The sequence below is a fragment of the Acartia tonsa genome, chromosome 2 (assembly GCF_053477335.1).
Source record: "Acartia tonsa isolate MP-2025a chromosome 2, ASM5347733v1, whole genome shotgun sequence".
Classification (NCBI taxonomy): Eukaryota; Metazoa; Arthropoda; class Copepoda; order Calanoida; family Acartiidae; genus Acartia; species Acartia tonsa.
In genome coordinates this window covers 16,597,353-16,612,756 of record NC_137261.1, presented here as the reverse complement: position 1 = coordinate 16,612,756, position 15,404 = coordinate 16,597,353, and the positions used below count along the sequence as shown (strand labels likewise).

The window sequence follows — 15,404 nt, the reverse complement described above, 5'->3', positions numbered from 1 at the left end:
TGGGTTATTTCTGTATGGCTATGCTATTTTTAACTCAATCATCCCTTATTATATAAACAGTCAATATCTATTCTTAAGGTCAATAAAACTTTGACAGGGCATTCTTTACACGTATAACATATTAAATAATTCAAGTATCCAAAGTTTACTACCGCGTTATCTTATTCGTTGGCCCGATAACTGTGTCTACTTTTAAAGAATTTTAAATTGTTGGTTTCAAACACAAATTGTCCAAACTTTTCAAGCAAAGATTTTATTTTAATTTATTTACCATGATTTTGGAAATACATCTAAATCAAGTCATCCATTGTCTTACACCTTAAGATTTAAATTAATATGAAAATAGCATTAATCTTTCATTAAGTTTTCTTGCAACAATTAAATACGATTTAAAAAGCGTAAAAACTCTATAGTCGTTACCAGAAAGTTCCTAAGTCCGTTTAAAACATGCAAATTTTTTATTTTTTTTTACCAAATCTTTGAATGATATAATTATAATAATATTCATCTAATTTTGAAGAAAAATAATTCCTAGGATAACAAGATACAATATTTTAAGCGAGTCATCTCTATTATCAAGCCCCCAAAAGTAAGTTTGCTCTTACAGAACCCTGGGTTTTACAACAAGTTTATAAACAATTTTGTTTATACTTTTGAATAATTATTCTGCTCATTGAATCTCTCTACAAGTGTTCATGTTCTAAAATGTTCTAAAGTTCGAATTCAAGTCTTTTTTTTATATTAAGGTAAAACAATATAGAGGGAAGGAGTTGAATAACTGTTTGCCCCACCACGTGGACCTTGTGCCGACTTTCAATAGGGTCTTGAACATCATCCAATGGCGCCGTAAATATTAACACAGCCAAGTCGCTACAAAAAAAGCAAAAAGCAATTTGCTAGCATACAAAAAGGGTCTCCAACACAGAATCCAGATTGTTAATTGGATTATATATAGTATATTACTCATACATTTATTGTTTGTATGGATGTTATCATCCTTGTTTTATAAAATATTGGGCAAACACAAATTTAATCGTTTGATTGCTGATTTAATATATTAAACTCATATCATGAATTTATAAATACCTAACCGAACTAAATCAAAATAATTAATAAAAATACTCCATACACAATAATAATTAAACAAGGATGATGCAACTTTTATTAAAGCGAATTTTAACAAACTAGACTTTCGGATAAACAAGGATGAAAACATCCATAAAGTGGAGCTGTAAAATGAAAGGACAAACGAACATCAACACTTGTAGAGTGGCAGAACTGAATGAGCAGAATATAAATGAATTAGTTGAAACAAAAATGTTGCAAAAATGATTAAATATAGGATACTGTTCAAGAACATATTTACCTTTTTGGGACTTCATTATTGAGATGCTTCGCTTATATAATGGTTCCTTGTTTCAAGAGTAATCAGTATTCCAAAAATCAGATGAATAGGATAATTATATAACATAAATTTTTTTATTAAAAAGGTTAAAAATCAAATGTTTTAAATAAACGTACGGGCTTTCTGGTAACTATTATAGAGTTGCTACGTTTACTAAATCGTATCTAAATGTTATAGAAATCTACATGCAAAGTTTGAAATCGATAGGACAATTTTAAATGTCTGAGACGGACAAAATAAAATGTGATTTATATCCAGCCCGAACGGATAGGCATAGAGACGCAATGACCTTGTATATAGAAATGATTTGGTTTTTATATTTAAGAATTTATTACAGGAATTATAGGAAGGTACAATAGGTGATAAATAAAATAAATAACAAAAAATGGTAACAAAATGATAAAAAAAATTATAACATCACAATAAATGATACATTATGAATAATTAACAAAGGAGAGAGATTCTTGTTTTCACAATAATTATTAAAAGGGGTAATAATTAGATTATTTATTAATGCAATAATTAACTTAAAAGCTTTGTTAAAAAGTTTTAAATTACCTTGAATTTGTTGAAATGTTTTGGTATGGCAATAGAATGTGTGTTTGTGTGTATGTGTGTGCATTAATTAATAATCTAATAGGTCAAGGATAATACAGCTGGATAGACAAGTTTTTTAACAACATTTTTAAACTTTCATTTAAATCAAAAAAGGGCCTTTTATTGTTCATTAAAACACAATATAAAAAATTGACCTTTAGAAAATTTTTATTCTTTATTCTAAAAACATGTCCATCTGACTCAATAACAGGAAAAATAATTTTGATTGTTTTTGGGATGAGTAAAATTTGGTACAATTTTAACAAAAGCAAATGAACTAATATTGCTTTAAAATAACATAAGAATGTAAAAAAAACTAAATTTAATTTAAGTTTAAATATGGCCTTTATTCGTTCGAGCATACCATTCACCATTCTCAAAAAAATATTTACATTTGTTCGTTTCACAAAAAAAGATGCATCCCAATTTATAAATAAATAAATAACAAAAAAACACCTAAACAATCATACAACAAAAAAAGAAAAACAATCACACATAAAAATAGATAAATTTACTGTATTGTGTGCTTTATTATTGATATTCACAACTTTCTTGAGCAACAAGTTCGAAACTCACTGAGTTTTTTTTTATTTTAACCACCCGAAGTGTCATTTTTTTGGAAGTCTTTTTGATTAGAATAAAAACTTTGTTTTCATTCATTGCAGTGCAAGGGAAGTGCAATTATTAAGATTTCAACTCATTGGGGTCGAAGCACTTGCCCTTAACACAGATGGTAGACTTGACGGAGATCTCTTGAGCGGTTGACACTCCCAGGATGGAGCGCTCAAAGTCGGACTGCGACAGCTGGCGGCCGCCGTAGCTGCGTATCCGCTCATTGCTTGCGCCCAGGATAGCGGCTGGTCTGAAGTTAGGAACAGCCACAACTGGCGTTGTGGATGAGGTTGGTTCAGGCTGTTGTGGTTGAACTTCCTTAATCCAGGGTTGAGCAGACTGGTCTCTGTTCAAGAAAATGCTGCTGGCCTTTTTGCGGTTGCTGTACTTGTCATACAGCGCACTCTTGTCAAAGAGAGAGGCTGCGGCACCACCAGAGACCTTCTCCTCACTTCCGTCCCGAACAGTCACGTCCAGGTTGACGGTGAACCTGGAATTCTTGGGGGTGCTAGTAGATTCATCAGCAGTCTGTTCGGATGTCTGCTGTGGCGGGGGGATGGTGGGTGGGAAGGATTTCAGTTGCTGCTGCTCTTGCACGGGCTCGATCTCGTTCTCCTCGAGGCTGGGGGTGCTGCTGGATGATGTCTCAATAATCTAAAGAAAAAATAATATTTAAATTTTGAGGTTTAGAGATTATATTTTTTAAAAGTTTACTTAAATGAAAGTGACCATTCCAATGTTTGAGGGTTAAATTGTATCATTTTATTAGAAGCAACTTATAATGCCTTTAAAATGACGTCATACAATACAAATGACCACTGTTTGGCCAATATACATTTCAATTGATCAATGGTAATACTGGCATATCATTGGTCATTTGTATTGTATGAAGTCATTTTTAAAGGCATTATAAGTTGCTTCTAATAATATAATACAATTTAACTATCGAACAAAGATTTTTGAAGAGTACAACATATTCGGACAAGCAATTCTCAAGATCAGTTGCTTCACACCATAAAAAGTTTATTTAATAGATTGTCTTTTTATTTGCAATTAAAGCTTTTTTTAAACCTTCTTTCTTTAAACGATTCTTTTGTAACATTTTAACAATTGTTATCAAAAGATCATGACTGTTAGAAAAACGATATCAGAAATATATGTCTTCTAAAATTTATGCTAGAATATTATATAGAATTTGTACCAATATTCCCTGTCTATATTGTATGAAAATATATATAACTAAATCGTCATTATTATGTAAATTGTCCATATCATTTTAAAACATATCCTATATATTTTTACGTTGAAAACCAAACCCAAATTCCCCTAAATTTTTATGCATAGAATCATGCAAGATAACCCCCGTGGTACAAGTTTAGGCTCGGCAGCCGCAGCAGAGTAAAAAAAATTTTTAAACAAATTTTAAAGTCGCATAACCAAAGCTGAGGCTAAAGTTTATTTTTTATCACAACAGATGATCCGCAATTTTTTATTAATTTACATGGATCTAAAGGATAAGACAATGGCCGATAAATTGATCTACATCCTCAATAAGTATAATTTAAATTACCCCTTCTGTAGATTACAGTTAATGGTTGAAAAGTTTTGTCGCTCAACCTAACAAAGCAACAAATTAAAATTCATTAAAAGTCTCCAAAGTTGTTAAGCCAACAAATAAGGAAACGTTATTATCAATCTTTGGGGACCAGTGTAAATAAACAGCCCATAGTCTTGTCTCTCTCTTTATGTCTTTTACTCACTAATCCGCAGCCGTGCAATCACTTTTTTTAAAAATGGGTGCCGAGCCTTGGGAGAACCCAACCCCCTAGTTATGGGCCATGATAAAAGTTTCAAGTAAAAATGTCTTAATAAACTAGTTGAAAAAAAGGTTTTACATTGAATATTTTTGCGCCGGGATAATAACAAAATTGCATAGAATTTGTTCTTAACTGGCACATGCAAGGTCAGGCTCAAAATCACTTTGAGGTGCTTAATAAAAATGGATAAAAAAGTAACAAATTTTAAGAAAAAAAGGAAAAAAGTTGTTATTATATCAACATACCATGTAAAACTAAATCCTATTTTATAATTTAGTAAGCTTTTTATTGTTCTGTACAAAGGATCTCACTAACTGCTAAAACCGATATGATTCTCCCTTACAGCAAATTATCTTTTAGGCTAGAGAAGGTTATTAACTGTTTTATTGGAGGGTATCTCTATCCTCCCAATTAAAAATGCCCTTCTCAAAAAATATCTTTTTAAAATTCAAATAAAAAATTGGGGTGGGGGATTTGACCTAAATGCACCTAGAGGCTTCTAGGAGCGTAGCCCCTAGTATAGTATAAATAAACTTTGTTTCTAAGAGTAATTTGTTGATTCTTAAATAATAATCTATTTAGAATTATAAATACATTCTTAACTAAAACTAAGATATTCTACACTGAACTATTTTTATATTAGTTGGATTGGATGAATATAAATAAAATACTAATATGTTATCCCAGCAGTAAAGCTTAAAACCAGACACATTGGATTTGCCCTAACTATGCAAAAAAATTAATTTGGGGTCTGGTTTTTTTTGCGCGAAATAAACTTTAGTCTATTTTTTATAATTTTATAATGATTTCCTTTATCATTTATTGAAGAACCATTATAAAAAAATTAATAAATGTTGTATTTCCTTCTTTTTATCCTAGTAGTAAGATTTGTTTGTCTAATATTGTCGGAAAATATTGATCTGAATATCAAGAATTTTCAAGGAAGCTATATAAATGTCTTGGGTATTCCTTTCCAATTTTACTCAAGTTATTCCGCATTTTTAATAAATTGCGCATTTATTTTGGGTTTAAATGTTCGCTTTCCCGCAAATTTAGTATCCTGTTCAGCTCTAATATCTTAATGTTGATAAAATGTAACAAAATACAGGTATGTTAATTAATTTTCATATCCTTATAATTAAGTAACAGGATGTCTGTTTGTTTAATTTTTATGTTTGAACCGAAGGATCTGTCTAACCGCAGAACCGATCGGGTTCTCCCTAACAGAGAAGCTTATCATAGGTCCCGGGAAGGTTTATAACTATTTTGGGGGAGGGTACTATAAGTCAATAAGATATAATGTTTGACTTGACTAAATTAATGCATATTAGACACAAAGTAATTGCATATTTTTCTCCTTAGTTCTTGGTAATATAATTCTTGGAATAAGAAAATTTGCAGTTGATATTTTTTATTCAAAATAGGCTGACCTATAATATTACTAAAACCATTTTTTTCAATTATTAAAGCAATAATTTGATTAAAATTTTATTGTAAAAAATGATTGTTATGAAGTAACTAATATGAGGTAATTTGTCTGTTATACAGTTGGATACCTTGGATGTCCTTGAATAAGGAAGCTATTCTGATAATGACAGTAACAAAGTATCTTAAACCCAACTATGATTTTATGCTAATTTTGCTAGTCTTTTCCTTCTTATTTTTTTTTATTCTAACCCCGTGTATAACAAGACTAGCCCCCTATGATATTAAATGTAAATGGATATATTATTACTCGGATCGTACACCAGATTTTTATAAAACTAATAAAGTAAAACTTGCAGCAGGCTCAAGTAACAATTTCCCTTATCTCACCCTTTACCTCATCCCCTCCCCTCCTACTGGATGAAAGAACCGAAAAACAAACAAGTCCCATGTTGGCAAGCTAACAATTTTCCCCAGTCATAATATCCACGTACATACTACATCCATTTATATGAATGAAAATAGCTTTATTTCTTATCCAAAACTTTTTGCCGTACCACCAGAATAGATTAAAGCCACACGGGCGTATGTATTTGTACACTATACATATACAGAAAAAGAAAGGCTTATATGAGGGTATGATAAATTGATCCCATTTTCGTGATTTCATACTTGTTCGGGCCTCAGACTTTGCTAGGATAATTATTCTGATATAAAAAAATAGAAAAGGATTTCTTGAGATTTGTGCAAAGAGAATTGAAATTAGAAAATTTTAAAAAATGACTTAATAAAAAAATAATGCAATCTGCACCCATAGGTTTCTTAAAATATCTAAATGCTATGAAATGCAGATTTTTACTCCTAGACAAGTAAATATAAACTAAATAAAATTGTGTTGGATTTCAATTACATCTTCGTGAAAAGGGTAAATACATGAAAATATAGCTAGGCAATAAAATCTTTAATGTTAACTCCGAATCCTCATAAAATCCGCTAGATTAAAGCCAGCTCTGACCAATACTAAGAGAAAAACATGTATCGTATTATACACAATTGTTTTATTAAAAATGCAAAGGAATAAAACTTTTTTTTGCTGGACGGGGCCAATAAAACAGAAGTTTTTCTTTTGTAATATATTTCCAATAACTATATTATAAAGAATTTAATTTTTATTAGATGCTTACTTTAATACTTTATAGGTAAAAAATGAAATTATCATGTATAATATATGTTTAAAATATTATCGACATATTTTTTATAAAATATGTTCACTTCCAGGGATCTAAAGGGATGAGACAACAGCCGATAAATTAATGTACAGTACATCCCCAATGATGATGCACAAAATTAAACTTCTGTAGATTGAACACTCAACTTATTAAACCAAAAAATCATTACTTTAGAAAAAGTCACCAAAGATGTTAAGCCAACGGAAAAGAAAACGTTATTGTCAAACTTTTGGGACTAGTGTAATAAACATCCCAATGTCCCCTCCTTCCCTGGTTCACTTCACTATACATGTCTTTATGATTAATCTTGATTACATATTACCAAGCTCATATTTTATAGAGGTGACCCCAATTCATGAGGGTTAAGGCACAGATTGCTCTTTCTCAGAAAATTTGGATATTTTTTCATGGCCCCAGTATTAAGGTTATTTCATACCATTTCTAATTTTTATGGAATACTGCTGGATTTTCTCTTTGTTGTGGGCCTATGATATGGGCAGGGATCTAAAGGGATAAGATAATTGCCGATAAATTATTGTACATCCCCAATGATGTTACAAAATTACCCCTTCTGTATCGTAATATTAGTGGTTGAAAAGTTTAAACACTCAAATTCATAACCAGTCAAAATTCAAAATTCCCCAAAGTTATTGAAACAACGTTATTATAGAACTTTGGGGACTAGTGTAATAAACAGTCCATTGTCTCCTCACTCTCTGGATATGGGAATTAGCAGGGGTTTTAAGTGATGGGACAATGGGCAGTACATTATAGTAGCCCCCAATATATGATATAATCAAAATTACCCCTTATGTAGTATAAAATTATTGGTAAAAAAGTTTAAACACTAAATATTCATTATAGACCCTTTCAAGATAAAATCAAACCTCCTTCGCAATACTTTAATAAAATTAATAAATGCGACAAAATTACATTTTTAAAGAAGTAAAAGCTGAAATATTACACTAATAAATTCATGAATGTCTTTTATATGACAAAATATTAAAACAAAATTAAAATACAACTTTTTATGAAATTTTACCACATCAAGGTTAATCTTTCATTTTCATTCTCTAGTCATGAAGCAGCTTATATTGCCTATAAAAATGACCTCATTTAATAAAAATAACCAATGAAAGGCCAGTATAAATCTTATCATTGGTCAATTAAAATGTATACTGGCCGATCATTGGTCATATGTATTGTATGACGTAATTTTTTTTAGGTACTATAAGCTGACGCTGCTTCCTAGTCAACGGTTATTTTACCTGTAAAGTAACTGGAATGAAGGGACCACGGGGGAACTTGGGCTTGTTATAATTTCTTGACACCCAGTTCTTGACCCATTCTCTCTTCTTGGCGAGTCCCTTGCTAGTGGTGGGCCTGAGAATAAATATATTTATTTATTTTAAATTCACCAAACCTCTCATTCTTAGAAAGGGAAAGTGTTAACAATTTAAATTGCAATCTACAGATATTATTTTGGAATGCCAAAATTTAGTGAAATTAACTTTAAATTTTTTTTACTGACCATATAGAATTAGTCTATTAATTTGATTAGATATGGTGATTTCTTGAAATATTAGGCATACTGTTGTAAGCAATATTCTATAATTACATCTTAAAAGGAAAAATTGTATCTATTTTATTTGTTAATATCTGGTATGTTTAAAAATATATATTTTTTTTCAATAAAAAAGAATGAAAAATAATTCTTACTTTGAAGTCGTGGTAGTTAACTCCTTTCCAAAGCTGTGAATCTTAATCTCTCCATGAGGATAGGCGGGCAGGGCTGGCTGGGCATAGCTGAACACCTTGGAAATAGATGAGCTCGTCCTTGTTACTTCATCAACTTCGTCATTGCTTTCATTTTCCACTTCTTCGTTATTTTCAGTATCATCAACTGTTGCATAGCTCATAATACTGGCAACATTGTAGCCTTCGGTAGCACTTTCATCCTCAATGTCGGCTTGTTCAGTTGATTCATTATTCTCTTCTTCGTTGTTGTTCTGCACGTTAACCTGTCCCCAAGTGGGCCGGGAATCTTTGTTCTTTTGATAAACAGACCATAAAGAAGTGGGCCTATCCTTGGTGGAGTACAAAGGCTTGCTGATATCAATTACTGGATACTCAGAGTCGGGACTTGAGCTAACAACATTCTGGTCAACAGGACTTTGGGTTCCGAGAAAAACTTCAGCAAGGTCATTGCTGGTCTGTACTATCTCATCATCATCTGGTTGTTGTGGGCTTGCCGCGGACTAAAACACAGAAAGAGAGATGAGAAATTATTTTGTTAATTGAAAAGATATTATGCCTAGTTAGTTATTCAAACCGTGTGCCCGCCCATTTCACGGCCCAGCGCACATCAAACAAAATAGTTGAAGACCAATCACAATAAACAGAAAAAAGTTTTAAACAGAAGACTTATTCAAGGTTATAAGGTTTTCACTGAAAGCTTTTTTTGATAGGTATTGTCAATAAATAACAAAATATGACATCAAATTGAAAGCATTAGACGTTCTCATATCCTATAATATAAAGTTTTTAAAAGTATTAAACAGAAAATATTCTAAATGTCTCTAAGTGGTGTTAGGCTATTTTCCTGGCCATTTAGTTATTTAAAAAAACAGATGGATGGACTTATGTAGTCATATACTACCTTAGAATAGCATAACTTTCAGAGAGAGTGGGGAAATGCTCTGTTTATTACACTAGTCCCCAAAGTTTTAAAATAACGTTTTCTTATTCGTTGACTTTGGGGACAATAGTGAATATAGATTTGAGGATTTATTAGGTTGAATGTTTAGATTTTAAAACCACTTATCTTAATATACATAAGAGGTAATATTGTGTATTATCATTAGTGATGCACATCAATTTATTGACCACTGTCTTATCCCCTTAGATTCGTGAGAGCTTTGCTGCTAAAAAGTAAAGTCTACTCTAAGTAAAGTCTATAATACTCTGGTCTGGTCAGTGTGGATCCACTTATAATATACAGTCTAATCTAAGATTCTATTTCATTTTCAATTCTTGCGGCTCGTAAATTTGTTAAAAATATACATACTTTAGTTATGCAGATGTGAGAGGTATGTTTTCTAAATTTTTTTTGTAAATTATATTGTATTTTAAAATGTTATAACTTTTGGACAATAAGCTAGAATGTCAAAATTTAAAGGTCTACAGAAAGTTAAAAGCACTTAAAATAATTAAAAGTAAATAAAAGTAAACTTCTACTATTATTTTTTATAAACACTAATGCAGCTTTGTTCAGTTTTGTGGCTAATTGAGGTATAAATGTTATCATAAAACCGATATTGAAATTTTATACAGGTCTCTTTAAAGAGTTAGAAATGAAAAAATGTTTCACCCGCCCAACGTTACATGAGGGGATGGGTTGTATCCTGGTTGAAAAATGATACAGAATTACAAATTCTCATTTACTAAATAGCTTTTCTGTCATTAAAGAATTTTTTTCATTAAAGTAACGTATGGACATTTAGTAAAGTGCATCCGAGATTTAGATTGATACAAGATTGAATTAAAAGGCTTTTAAAGTTTCAATAATTAAAATCACATGCACCTCGTTCATTTAAAAAAATGGAGAAAACACCAGAAGATAAATTAATCTATACCCCAAATATTACGTGTAAAATTCTTCCTTTGTAAATATTAGGAGTGTTTCAGGGAGGGGGGTTGTGGGGAAGGTTTTTTTGTACAAATTTTTACCAAAATATTTAAGAAAAACGACTAGTAAATTAAACAGCCTATTGTCCCCTCTCTCCCTGATAACCTGTCACTCACCTCAGTTGTAATTTCTGGAGTGGTGGACAGTTCTTCAGTTGTCTTCAAAGTTGTTGTGAACCATCTGCGCCTGAAAAATCTTGTTGTTGTCTCTGTTTCAGGGGCTGCAGTTGTAGTTGTTGTTGATGGCGCAACTTCTTTTAATGTTGTTGTTCTTGTTTCAACAGTCGTGGAGGGCTCAACAGTTGTTGTGGTAGTGGTGGGGGCTGCAAATGTTGTTGTCGGTTCCTGCTTAGCTGTTGCACTTTCAGTGGTCCTTGGCAGATTGAAGGATGCGGATACGGGGAATGCAAAACGATTTTTCTTTGCAGCGGCACTATCATCATGGAATCCTTCCTTAGATTCGTCATAGATGATATCCGGCTCCGAGTAGTCAATTGATTCGGTCAGTTCAATTTCCTCAACTGAAGCGACAGGTGTTCCACTTTTAGAGCGGTCAATTTCAACGTAGGAAATAGGAGCCCAGCCGTTGTTGTTGCCATATGCTTCAGAAGTTGATTCATAATTGTCACTGACAACATCATCTGATCCATCATCAACATGCTCCATGATATTTTGTCCATGTTCATTAACTTGATGTCCAACTAGTTCTTCCACATTATACTCATGATCTTCTCCGAATAGTGATGTATCAATGTCCTTCTTGTAGTTGGTAAGCCTGGTGGGGATGCTGGGAGTTGGCGCAAATGAGTCATCTTCCTCGGTCCAGCTCTCAACCTTCTGAGATTCCTCTTGGTATTGGTCAGCATCTGTTGTGTTTTCTTCAAAGTTTTCTACACTTGTAGCTTCAACATTGAGTACATTCTCAGTGGATACATCAACATTGATTAGGTCAAAGATAACATCCTCAGCATTGATTTGATAGACAGTGTGTTTGTCAGCCGTTTCATGAATATCCTCAGTTGTCCCTTCGGGTTCTTGAACAGTGGTTGTGGTTGAGGGTCCAGCAGATGTATATTCAAAAGTTGTGGTTGATTGTTCAACTGCTGCTTGAGTAGATGTTGTCACTGCCAAAGTTTCAGTCCTTGTTGGGATTGTTTCCGGAGTAGTCTTAGTTAATTCTTCATAGTTAAGAACGGTAGGTTCATAATATCTTGACTCTTCTGTGGTAGTTGCTTCTCCATATTCCTCAGTGCTGCTAACTCTTTCTAGCTCAACTGCTTCTTCCTCATAGACATCATCAAAGCTTTCTGTAGAGATCTCATTGTCATCAGTATAACTATCCTCAGTCAGCTCAAATGGTGGTAGGGGTGGAATTGTTGACTGGGTCACAGGAACACGGGGTGTGATGCGAACCCTTGTCTCCGGATCTACCTCGTAGATGTGAGCTTCTAAAATATGTAAGAGTAAATTAAAGATTGATATACATGATATGCATTTGAGATAATGGCAAATCATTTTTTGTAAATTTTTATACAAATTGAATTGAAAACAAAAATTCCCCACCCCCCTTTAATTTATTTTTTCTTTTAATTTTTAAGGCTTCAGACACATTAAAAAAATCTGCAATTTTGCCCAAAAGCTTCCAAAAAAAGCTATTCAAAGCCTAAGCTGCTGCCTATACTTTTTAACAATTCAAGTCAATGCTGTAAAAAGAAATAAAAAAATACATAGCCAAATTAATCTTGCATATATATTTCTCAGTAAACAACAGCTAACCTTTCTTTGACATAGGGGGGGGGGGGGGTTTAATTTGTACCACTAAAAACGAAAGGGATCCTACAAATAATTGTTTGGTTGGAAAGGGCTCGAGTTTCCTGCTGTTCAAATAAAATTTTGAGCTCGCAATGTTGTTAGTTCAATGTCAATGTTTTGAATGAATGTTTTTGTTTTTGCATTTTGCATGTTTCATGTTTCAGCATATAAGAAAAAATGTGTACGTTTAAAATTTGTATCTGTAGAAATGTCGAAATGCTTTTGATCTGTATTAACCTCAAATAAGATAACATTTGATTTTAAATCATTTTATAAAAATACACTTTTTAATAGTATGCAAAGAAGAAAATACAGATAAAAAACAACAAAAAAAGTTTTAAAATTCATCTGACTCATCTAAATACTAGCGGCTGAACCCCTAGGGGCTCGGTAATAGGTGTAGGGCTAATATTGGCTTAAAAACATTCCTCGACCTGAAATGTTTCCCTTTAAAGGAGAACTCAACTATTTCTGTAGTTATTGAAATCTTAAGCTCCAGACAAACGAAACTTTACTACTTTAAATAATAAGTATTTAGAATAAGAAAAAGTATTTGGAATAAGAATAGTCTGTCATCCATTGATAAATCCTTAACCCCTCCCCCCAAGAAAAAAAGGATATTACCTTGAGTGACTGGAGGGTATGCAGTTGTGCTTCTTCTTAGAACAGGTTGACCTGATGTAGCCACAGCATTCTGAGAGAACTGAGAATAGATCTTGTCAAAGAACGGTCTAAACTTCTTCTTGTACTGCTCAGCGTTTACAACAGATGGAGTGGTTTCGGTGGTAGCTTCAGTATACTTGAAAACAGGCCTCTGGTTGCGTCTGATATATGCTCCTGGTCTGAAGGTGGGTACAATGCCCTCATTTTCTTCACTCACCTCCTGGCTGTTCTCAAATTTGTTGGGGGCAAAGAATTTACCAGCAGGTCGGAGCTTTGTCTTGATGCGCCTGGAAATCTTCCTCTTTCTTACTGGGCCTTCAAAGTTTTCAGCTCCACCAAAGTTGTTGTATTTTCTAAATCTGAATCTTTTTTTGATTGGTTCAAAAGCTGAAGCTTCAGTAACTTCCTCATCTTCCTCAGTGTCATCCCCAACGTCCAGGTCATCAACGTAAAATTTCTTGGCCTTCTCTTCAGCTTTCTTTCTCAGGTATTCCAATCTTTTGATGGGGTCATTGGTAGTTCTGAAGAAGATATTTGTGGTTGTGGTAGTTAGTTCTGGGGTTGTTGTAGTGGTAACTGTTGATGTAGTAGTGGTGGTTGTAGTTGTTGTGGTAGTAATAGAAGTTGTTGTGGTTGTTGAAGTAAAGGTTGAAGTTGTTGTGTATGTTGTTGTTGTAGTTGTAGTAGTTGTTGTAGTTGATGTGGTTGTAGTTGTTTCAGTGGTTGCTGCAGTTGAAGTTTCTTTCTCTTCAGCATATTCCCAGGTAGACTTGACCAGAACTGGTGGCAGATGAATGATTGGGTGTCCTTCCTCGGAGTTGTAAATCTCTTCAATAGGATCATCCTGTCCAAATAGTCGAATGTCATTATCAACGTTTTCAACCTCAGTTTCTTCGGTAGATGGAATGGTTGTGGGTCTAAAGCTTGTAAAATCCTCAGGGTTAACTGTGCTTGATGATCTTGATCTCTGGAATTTGTTCTTGTCAGTCAGCCTGTCAGCTCTACGCTCCTCTTCCTTCAGCTTCTTCTTGTTTTTCAGGTAGAATTCAGCCAGTGATGGGCGCTCCTTCTGGGATTTGAATCTAAAAAGGCTGTTCAAAGCTGATGTGGTTGTGGGAGTTACAGTGGTTGATTCTGTAGCCAAAGAGATGATAGGAACAGGCTTTCTTTGTTCAAATATCTTAGTGTTTCTGTCTGTTTGTTCCTCAAGTCTCTGATCAAAGGCAAGGATTTTCTCAGTTGTTACTTCAACGCCTCCAATAGGGTTGGATGGTAGTGGCCTTCCCTTGTAACCATTGGGGATAGGCTTTCCAATAGGGGCAATAAATACCTTAGGTAAAATTCCCTTGTGTTCAGTAGGATCCATGAAAGGAATGTCAATCTTGGTAAAACCGTCAGGAGTATCATCTTCGCCATTCAACAAGAAAGTGGGAGGATCCTCCTGACCATTGTTTAGCAGATTAACCAGTTCAGTTTCAACATCCTTGTCAAACAGTTTGTTGCCGCCAACAAGCAGAGAAAGTTTGTTCTTGTCCTCACGATCTCCAGTGCTGAACTCATCAAAGTCAAGTGACACAAACCCAGCCAAATGATCTCTGTTCTCATTGCCATTGTTGAAAGTTTGTCCCAGGATAATTTCTCCATCCTTGCTGTCAAGCTCAATAACTGGGGGTCCAATCTTGGTTAGATCAGGTGCAGGGATGGGTCGGATGGCGCCCTGAGGTGCGGGCACTTGGGGCACGGCAGGCTGAGACCCGACGAGCTGGAAAGATGTGGGTCGGGTTGGAGGCGGGTTTGTGGGTCGAGTGGGTCCGGCACTGTTGTCAAAAAAGTTGAAAATTTGGTTGAGTGGGTTGATTGATGGCACAAAAGTTGATGGCTTGGCAAACTTGACAGGCTTGTTTTTCTGGGGCTTGCCGTTGTTGAATTGTGTGTTGATAAAGTTGTTTTGATGGGAGGGAGGAGGCAGTTTTCTGTTTCTTCTGTTTCCATTGTTGACGTGCTGGGGTTGGGCACCTCCATGATAAGGGAACCTAAACATAGGAAATATATTACAGTAAATCAATAGAGGTAGGAAGGGTTAAATAACTGTATCTCCCCATCGCATCAACCTTGTGGAACCTTTCTATTAGGTCATTGAAAATCAACCAGTGGTGT

General features: G+C 33.8%; 1 protein-coding gene across 2 annotated transcripts in view; it reads right to left on the bottom strand.

The window, feature by feature from the left end:
- Positions 1-1,724: 1,724 nt before the first annotated feature.
- Positions 1,725-15,404, bottom strand: part of LOC145305732 (uncharacterized) — a 104,686-nt gene continuing 91,006 nt past the window's right edge. For both annotated transcript variants that reach the window (XM_080147486.1, XM_080147497.1), the window contains 5 exons: positions 13,209-15,280; positions 10,890-12,220; positions 8,805-9,343; positions 8,354-8,468; positions 1,725-3,268 (listed from right to left, as the gene is read on the bottom strand). In XM_080147486.1, coding sequence (XP_080003612.1) covers positions 2,687-3,268; positions 8,354-8,468; positions 8,805-9,343; positions 10,890-12,220; positions 13,209-15,280 — 4,639 coding nt within the window. In that variant the 3' untranslated portion in view covers positions 1,725-2,686. The remainder of the gene's footprint in view (positions 3,269-8,353; positions 8,469-8,804; positions 9,344-10,889; positions 12,221-13,208; positions 15,281-15,404) is intronic.